At 42.2% G+C, this 8,874-nt stretch overlaps 4 protein-coding genes across 4 annotated transcripts; 2 read left to right on the top strand and 2 right to left on the bottom strand.

Annotated features, from left to right (window-relative positions):
* Positions 1 to 40: 40 nt before the first annotated feature.
* Positions 41 to 978, bottom strand: LOC108116285 (methyltransferase-like protein 23). The gene is made up of 2 exons (XM_017228071.2): positions 726 to 978; positions 41 to 663 (listed from the first exon to the last, which is right to left on the bottom strand). The coding sequence occupies exons 1-2, from the start codon at positions 852 to 854 to the stop codon at positions 49 to 51; spliced, it is 744 nt and encodes a 247-aa protein (XP_017083560.1). The 5' UTR covers positions 855 to 978; the 3' UTR covers positions 41 to 48.
* Positions 979 to 1,214: 236 nt separating this feature from the next.
* On the top strand, positions 1,215 to 4,135 carry LOC108116466 (inhibitor of nuclear factor kappa-B kinase subunit beta). Its single transcript, XM_017228396.2, has 5 exons — positions 1,215 to 1,400; positions 1,677 to 3,145; positions 3,202 to 3,371; positions 3,435 to 3,827; positions 3,889 to 4,135. Exons 1-5 carry the CDS (start codon positions 1,298 to 1,300, stop codon positions 3,920 to 3,922), a joined length of 2,169 nt encoding a protein of 722 aa, XP_017083885.2. The 5' UTR covers positions 1,215 to 1,297; the 3' UTR covers positions 3,923 to 4,135.
* A 510-nt stretch (positions 4,136 to 4,645) lies between these two features.
* Positions 4,646 to 5,845, top strand: LOC108116468 (protein takeout). The gene is made up of 4 exons (XM_017228399.2): positions 4,646 to 4,797; positions 4,910 to 5,229; positions 5,310 to 5,364; positions 5,433 to 5,845. The coding sequence occupies exons 1-4, from the start codon at positions 4,707 to 4,709 to the stop codon at positions 5,741 to 5,743; spliced, it is 777 nt and encodes a 258-aa protein (XP_017083888.2). The 5' UTR covers positions 4,646 to 4,706; the 3' UTR covers positions 5,744 to 5,845.
* On the bottom strand, positions 5,752 to 7,040 carry LOC108116467 (protein takeout). The gene is made up of 3 exons (XM_017228397.2): positions 6,711 to 7,040; positions 6,366 to 6,606; positions 5,752 to 6,308 (listed from the first exon to the last, which is right to left on the bottom strand). The coding sequence occupies exons 1-3, from the start codon at positions 6,835 to 6,837 to the stop codon at positions 5,870 to 5,872; spliced, it is 807 nt and encodes a 268-aa protein (XP_017083886.2). The 5' UTR covers positions 6,838 to 7,040; the 3' UTR covers positions 5,752 to 5,869.
* Between the last annotated feature and the right edge of the window lie 1,834 nt (positions 7,041 to 8,874).

Genomic DNA, 8,874 nt, shown 5'->3' with positions numbered 1-8,874 from the left:
ACATCTAATGAAATCCTCAAAAGTACAAAAATAAGACTTGTATAATTGTTATATAGTATTTATTGTGCCACCGTTGTCGACGCGTGTGATTTCCAGCAGGTGAATGGTGTGTCCGCCCATGAACTCTAACAAATCCACGCCCGACTCCTTGCCAATCTCGTCCATGCTAATAGGCAGCGCCTGCAACTTCCACTTCTTGAGCAGCGCCTCGATAGACCAGTCAGCACTTCGTTCTTGGTACGTGAATATAAACTTAGCACCGGCATTCCTTTCTAGCAGAAAAGCCACTGTAACTACGATGTCCTCAAACACGCTGGGATCGTAAAAGCAGTCGGCGGCAATGATAAGGTCCAGCGGTGGGAGTCTGAACACACTGTTCAGCAGCAGGCCCCAACTCAGGCCCACCACATCAATATCTACGCCAGGCTGCAGTTGATTGGCCAAACAGGACTTGCGGATGTGGGCGAGAGACTTAGGCAGGATACAGTTGTCGGTAAGGACCACCTGGGCTCGGCATTTAGCAGCGAGGATGCCAGGTAGAGCGGTGCCGCTTCCTAACTCCAGGATGCGCTTGCCGGCCAATGTCTGTCGTCGCTCCCATAGAAAGTGGGCTAGGATTGGTGCGCAGGGCCACGTGTAAAAGGAGTACGCTCCCTGGAGCAGCTGATGGACGGTGGATTTTCTCAAAATTAGTGGCTGCGGGAACACCTGCCTTCTTTGCTTACCTCGGGTATCTTGATCTCGAGACGCTCCGCCGGTGATCCGCTGAAGACAAACTTGCGGATGTGCTCAGCAGTGGCTGTGGCTGCCACAATATCGTTGTCCTCGCTGCCGCTCTTCATGTGGAAACGCATTTTATCTCGAGCATGCAGGAAAGTACTTTTTTTTATTAAACTGTTGCTATTTCTCAGAGTTTTGTTTACAACCTGTTTGGTTATCGATATCAACCCCAAATCGATTTAAACATCGATGTTGATAGAGGTGAGAGAGGCAATCAATGATTGAATATCGGTTTTATGGTTAAAGTTTGAAATAATATTGAACGTGATTTGAAATTTGTCTGGTTGTAAATATAAATTCAGTTAAATCCAATTATGTTTTAATTTTCACGTGGTCCTTTGTGAGCAAACTGTGATATAAAATATTTTTAACTGGCAGGTGCTAGTGAACGCAAGTGCTTTCAAACTATCTCCCATCCCTAACGATCGTTTTTAAGTTTTGATTTTCCCTGTGCAATGGAGGGATACAGATTGTCTCAACAAAGTGCTGCGTAAATTAAAGACACTAAAGTAGCAAAATGATGAAATCCAAGGGAAATTGGCAGATGTGTGGCGAATTGGGCCAGGGCGGATTTGGCGAGGTGCTTCACTGGCGAAACCTGACAACGGGCCGTGAAATCGGTGAGCTATAAACAATTGTTTGACTCCACATTAACGTACATATATGGAAATGCTTTTCTCTACGTTTGGGTGTTTGTGTGCGGTTCCGAGAACTCGGCCTGATGCAAGCGTTTCCCGGTGCTGCACTGATAGCAGGGCCACCCGCGCGAATTTTAATGCGTGTGGTCGTCAAATGAGATAGCATATAGCCCTTTGGCTGAGTCAGCCGAAAGCCAGTTCCTGTGTCGCAGATATGTATAAATACAGATTTTATTTGTTTATGTATCTTCCATTCAGCAACCAAGCACATAAAGGATTTGAATTCCCTTAGTGCTGATCAGCAGATTAAGCTCAGCGAACGCTGGAACAAGGAATATGATTGGGCTCTACAGTTTCAGGATTTCCCTTACATTGTGGCTGGTGTGAATCTAGACAAGGAAGACCCTACATTCATGAATTACCTAAATGAAGGACACATTGTCAAACTTCCTGTGATTGTTCTCGAATACTGCAACGGCGGTGATGTAAGAAAGCGATTGCGCAGTCCAGAGAACGCAAATGGACTGGTTGAGTTCGAGGTGCGTCAAATTCTGGGAGCTCTACGCCATGCCCTTTACTTTTTGCACTCCAAGTGTGGGATATGTCACCGTGATTTAAAGCCAGATAATATAGTTATCAAACGAGGAGATGATGGTAAGAAGGTTTATAAGCTCACCGATTTTGGACTGGCGCGAATAGCTCCGGAAAAGACAATGGTGCAGAGCGTGGTTGGCACCCGGCACTACTTCGCCCCGGAAGTAGTAGAGTCGGGCCGTTACAACTCGGCCGTGGACTACTGGTCACTGGGGATTATTGCCTATGAGCTAGTAACTGGCGAGCTGCCATTCATACCCCATCAAACTCCTAAAAACATATTAATTAATCTGATTAATAAGCCCAAAGAATGTATTGCCATTACGGAGGATCCAGAAAACAATAGTCGTTTCGTGAATCAGTTCCAACTGCCACAGGAGCACCATCTGTCGCGGCCCTGGGCCGAGGCTTTTACCAAATGGCTGCGGACTCCTCTGAACACAAACTACAAGGAACGCGGGCAACTAGCAACTGATGAAGTACAATCAGTTCCAGTAGTTTTCGCTGAGCTTGACAAGCTACTACAAATGAAGGTGCTAACAATATTTGTTATAAACTGCTGCAAGCGACTTGAGTATGAGGTTTCCTCTGAGATGACTCGGGGAGATTTAAATGACTTGATTGTACGGGACACTGGGATAGACAAAAATGAATTGTTATATGTGCTACCTACATCCCATCCCCACAAGAAGATCACGGCTGCCACTAAGCCTTTGGATTTGTATGTGGAGGAGTGGAGCGACACCAGTAGAGAGGCCCGCAAGCGGACTAAATGCAAGAATCCGCCCGTGATGTTGTATATCTTGCAGGCTAGAAAAGAATGTGATTATAATGTGCCGGAGCTAAATCTGTCGGTTCTGGCTCGAAAGTTTTTAGGGAACCGGATCAAGTCGCGAGAAAAGTGGCTGATCAAACGTGTAGCTCTAGATATGCTTTATATGCTCACCAAGGAGCAGGCGACCCATGAGATGTTCCTGGCTGGTGTTAACGAGCATGCCCTGTCGTTGGAGGACGAAATGATCGACATTCCTTGTTCAGATACCATTAATAAGGAGCTTCTCACAACCTCCTTTGCTTATGATCAGCTAAAGAGGCTGCGCACAGAAGCCCAAGCGAAGAGTCCGACCTTTCAGGTAATTCTGATCACTATTTTTCTATTTAAGCTTCTAGAAATCTGATTTCTTTCTAGCTCAACGACAGTCACGAGTGGGAGGAGTTATCACAAAATTACGAAGCCATAGTAAAGCACGCGAACTCGATTATGTGTCACATTAGCTCTGGCTTGCGCAGCGCCAAGGACATGGTGAAGAGAACAAATCAACTTGTAAAGGATTTTGAGGAGAAAGACATATTCAATGCGTAAGACAGTTATGATAGCAATTTATCTACGCATTTTGTTATTAAATTGTTTTTCTTCTGTAGATCACGATTCTACCAGAATTACCTCTGCAACGGAGCGGTTATTTTACCTGCAGAGTTGAATAAAACCGGCGTTAAGGTTGCAGAAACTCGATCTCTTTTATATAATAAGGGAGAGGCCAAATTATCCAAAGCTATTGATGAATTGCACTTTTATTATGTTAGAAGCAGGGATACCATTCCGGTCCTCCTGACTAAATTTAAAGACATTAAGAACGCTATATTTGGGCTCCATTTGAAGATGCTGACTCCAATTCCTGTCGCCCCACCTCCGATGCATCACTTGAGTGAAGCGATGAGCATTTTGACAATGAGCACTGATTATCCCGGCTCAGATCCATTTGACTCTCTGGGCACAAACAGTGTGATCGACGAGGCAGAAAGAATGAATAGCATGTAAGTGTGTATGACTTACATTTTTGTAACTTATTATAACGAATTTTTTGGTTTTTATCAGCCTTGTCCGTGAAATGGAAATCGATCACTACTAATGCCTCCTGTTCGTCCAGAAACATGACTTCAGTTATATTCGGATCACGATATCAATTCGATTTTAATTTGTTAGTGCATACCCAATTGGTAATTTAAATAGCTTTAATAGTTTCGCAGAAACTAATGCATGTTGCTAATCTCATTTTTTATTTAGTTCAGCTAGAATGCTTTTGTTACCTTTCTCTTTGATATTAAATAAATATTCATGTTTAGCGTGAAATGGGGAACATGGTCTTAATTTTTTTAGTTTCCTGCTTTCCAGATGGCTTTATAAACACTATAAACAAATATAAATCCGTCGAATATATTTAAATAATTATACGAGTACATACGTATACTCTAATTTTTTTGTACGGTGAAGGCGAAGATCAAGGTTTAGATTAGATTTTTAGTTACTTTGTAGACATTATAATGTTTGCAAGCCAACACATAGTTCTAACAAGTGAGAGTGTATATAACTTTCTTACATAGCGAATATTGTTCAATTGGTTAAAAGACTTGCCAGACAGAACCAAAACTTCAAGGTGTGGTATATATATATAACGGTCGGCTTGATTTACGTATAAAACAGCTGTATATAGCACGGCTTGGTCAATTGAAATGAAACTTGCTGAGGATTGCAATGTCACGGGAAATTGCACATGCGGCAGAACAGAGAATTAGTCGGCTTCTGGCCATGCCAGACGTGACTATAAAAGCAATTCGAGCAGCTTGGCAGCCACCACAAGCGGAAAGCCGGTGACCATAATCAGAGCTTCAGGAGGATCGCTAAACAAACACAGGATGAATTGCAACTGGTTGACGGGATTGCTTGTGCTTCTAGGAGTAGTGCTTCAGATAGGAGCGAAGCCTTCGGCGAAGCCTGACCAGCTACGTGAGTAGAGACGACATTCTAAAAATGAATTAAAAGGAAAATGAATTGACCGTCAGAAATCAGTTTTTAAAACTATAGTTTTTCAAACATATATTGCTTCTGTTCTTTTCAGCAACTTTCCTGAAGGTTTGCCATCGAGATTCTCCAGATTTGAACACCTGCGCCCGGGAATCCTATGAGGCTCTACGACCACGGCTGATGCAGGGCATTCCCGAGTTGTATATCCCAGCTATGGAGCCACTAGTAATTCCTCAGGTCAAGATGGACCAGGACTCTGGCGCAATTTATCTTCACTCCGTGTACAAGAACGTTAAAGTCACGGGCATTTCAAAGCACACGGTGAACGATCTGCGTTTGGAACCCTCAAAGCTGAAATTCATTGTGTCGCTGACCTTCCCAAAGCTACACATGGAATCGGATTACAGCATCAAGGTCAGTAGAGAAGTATTGAGTCGTTTCGAAAACCCTATTCAAACTTACTTAACTATAATTTCTCTTTGTTGTTCTTTCAGGGAAAAATTATGATGATGCCGCTCTTGGGCGATGGACACTGCAAGGTGGATCTGAGTAAGTTAGATAGCTACTTGATCGTTCTATATAATTATGTTTCCATCCATATTGTGTCCATCTTACAGTAAACATCACCATGCGCACGGAACTTATTGGACAGGAGTACAAAAAGAATGGAGCTAACTATTTGAAGATCAACAACGTAAATGTAAAGTACGACCTCTCTGACGTGCACATCCATCTGGACAACCTGTTCAACGGAGACAAAGCTTTGGGCGATCGGATGAACGAGTTCCTTAATGAGAACTGGAAGGCTCTGGCCGAGGAAGTGCGTCCCTTGATGAGCACGGCCCTGGTGGATATTTTGAGAGCCTCCGTGGATAAGCTATTTGCGTCCTTTAGCTACGATGATCTGCTACCCAAGGGCAAGAATTAAGTGGATTATTTTTCATCTTATTGATTTAATCGTAGTACAAATATTAGCCTACAAATAAGCACACAATTAAAAGCGAAATAAATTATGAATATAATACATAAACGGAGGATTAGGTCCATGGGATCACTAAACCAACCAAAGTTTGGTAGGCATTTTGGAAAAGACGTTGTTCCACAGGCCGTGGAAAATGTCAGCCAATCCCAGTTCCAAATCTGGACGCAGTTCTGCTATAACTTCTTTGCCATTCTGGTTTAGAAACGAATTGATAGAGGCCGCCAGGATGTCATTCCCATTGAAAAGATTCTTAAGATGGATGCGCATAGCGCCCACATCAAAGCCCACTTTCATTTCATCGATGTGGATTATCTCGTCACCGGTGCGGGTTTCATTCCTCAGGGAGATCCTTGTGTATACCGTCGTGTGAACATTCTTCAGCGCCATGGCCACATCTCCATTGCCGATGAGTGGGAGAAGCAGAATATTTCCCTTTAGGTTGTATTTGGCCCGGATTCTTAGCCTTGGAAGTTCCAGCTCGAAGTTTAGCAGACGCCGCTCCAGATCCAAGCTGAAAAATTAAAATTAAATGAAAACATTTCTTTACTAGAAAAAATAGATTTCCTACCTGGCACGGCGCACAGTCGCGTTTGATGGTCCACGGATTACTAGATCTTGAAATCCGCCGGACAGCACCAGGTTGCCACTGCCTTTGGACACCGAAACCTGGTCAATGTTCAGGGGTTCAAAGCTCTTCACACCGATCTCGGGAATTCCTGCGGCCAGTGCCGGAAAGCATCCCTCAAAGAGCTGCCGAAAGCACTTGTCCTCATTGGGATTAGATCGTTTGCATGTCTGCAGCCATGGAGCTGCAAATCGAGATTTGGATTTATTTTTTTTATTGTAAATTTTATTTGTTAATTCCTTTTTAAGCACGAACAATTTTTAGTTACGGTTAGCTAGCAATACTTACGTCTCTCCTGCAACGGCAGTTTGTCGTTCACAATTTCACGAGTATACGCCCCGTTGCCCTGGGTCACGCAGACTGTAAGGATAACGCCGAAACTAACTATCGACTTCCAGGATGTTGTGTTAAACATGCTTAAAAGATGAAACGAAACCGAAGCGACGGATATCCTTGGACTGGCACTTAATTTCGTGGCTTTAAGTCTGTTATCCGTTGCGCGCGACCGTTACCGACGATGGCTGAAAACCAAGTGCCGGGATAGCCAAGAGAAAAGTCGGACGAAACCATCGAAGGCCATGACAATAGTTGGCTTTTTCGTGCGCTGCTTTTGCGGCCAGTTTTACATACTCTTTTTGCCCGCACTGGCGATTCGAATTCCGCAATTCCCGCTTGCCAATTGACCACAAGAAAAATATAGAAGAAATTAGTCTAAAATGCTATGCACTCTCTGTTGTCTTTTGAAAATTGATTTAATGGAAATGAGATATTTTATATAATATCTAAAAAATTATATTTATAATACAGAAAAAAGATATAGCCATTAATAATAAAGTAATATAAGAAAAAGATTTACTTTCAAGTAATAAACCTAATTATTAAAACCATAAAAACAAAGTGAAAAGTCTAATGAAAAGAAAGGTATTTTATGATAGTTAATGGCAAAAATGTGAATAATTTAATTTATATAAGTCATCAAACTCGTTTAGCTCTATCGTTTTTAATTACAACTAGTACTATACCAACTTTCCCAACTGTAGTGCATGAAGCTACACCACTTGACCGAATATTTGTAATGTTTTATTTGTTGTATTGATATTTGGACTTTTATGTTGCTTTTAATTTTACTTTCGTTTGGCGCGTAAACGCCACCGATTCCCAGGTTGTTTATGTTTATGAATGTTGCGCCACACACACACGTTAACCTGACTCGTCCCCCTGGCCTGCTTCCAGTTCCACCGAAATTCCCTCCCGAAGTTGTTCACCTGTTGACTACTTCTGGTATTACGCAGACATGCCTCGAACGGTTTTGGAGTTGGAGTTGTCTGGGATTGTCGGCGCTGCCTTGCCCCTTCATTGTCACGGGTGTTGTCCGGTTTTGCTGTCTGTGTTCGTGCTCCAATGCCTCGGGCCACAAAGAGAGGCTTCCCATGCCCCTATGATTCCCCAATTTGGCGGTTGTCGCGTGCACTCTGCGTTGCAAGTCTCTGTTACGCAGTCTCCTCAATTAGCATTTGGCTTAGAGGTGGTCCAGTGAGTGGATCGTGAGTGGAGTAGGTAGAATATTATATATATATATTTTTGTATATTTATAGATTTTTTTTTAACTTTAAAAGTTATACTGAAGAACCTTTAAATACAGTTTTTATTTGTTATTTGTTAATAATTTGTTAGAATCTATCAAGCTTTTTACTTAGAGGTCTCCATAAAATGAAAGGAGATGTTATTTCCCCCAGCTTTCCTCACGCTTTCATCTCCAATACCCATTTGTCATTTGATAGCCATTTAATTACCGCAGTTTACAAAAACTTGAATATGCTAAATCAACGGTTATGTGACTAATAAATTGACTCCCCCAGGGGTCGGCTCATTTCAATGTTGCATTATGTGACAATAGTTGATTATTCCAAATGCCATCTATCTTTATCTCATATCTTTTTTGGGCAAAAAAGATGCGTGCGGAAATTACAGAAAATGAGGGGCTTTGCAATAGTTGGCTAGCAGTTTGAGATTGCGATATCTTTAATTGTGGCTGCTTCCTCGCCGACTGGCTCATCAACAAAAATTACAAAAAAAAATAAAAAAATATTCAACAGATATTGACCAGCTGTCGAACTGGCAAAAGTTGTCCCACTCGTAAAGCCTGGAATTGCGCAACTTTCGGCTTGAAATATTAACAAGCATTTTATTTTCTTTAAACGCCAAACAAACGAGTTTAATGTTCGGTATTGATTTGTTTTGTTTACGTTGAGTTTCATGTTTTATTGGCGTTTATTTTCACACTTGCTGTTGCATTCCTCGGTGCCTGTTTTCTTTATGTTTAATACTGTCAGGTTGTCGGATGTCCATGCCAGCCCCAAAGTGATGCAATCACCAGTATGCAGCTCTTTTTGCTACCCTTTTTTTTTGCAATGTCATAAAAGTGTAAAGAAAACGAGTAATTGCAGGGGCT

Source organism: Drosophila eugracilis, unplaced genomic scaffold, assembly GCF_018153835.1.
Source record: "Drosophila eugracilis isolate 14026-0451.02 unplaced genomic scaffold, ASM1815383v1 contig_367, whole genome shotgun sequence".
NCBI lineage: Eukaryota > Metazoa > Arthropoda > Insecta > Diptera > Drosophilidae > Drosophila > Drosophila eugracilis.
This window is presented reverse-complemented; position numbering and strand designations above follow the sequence as displayed.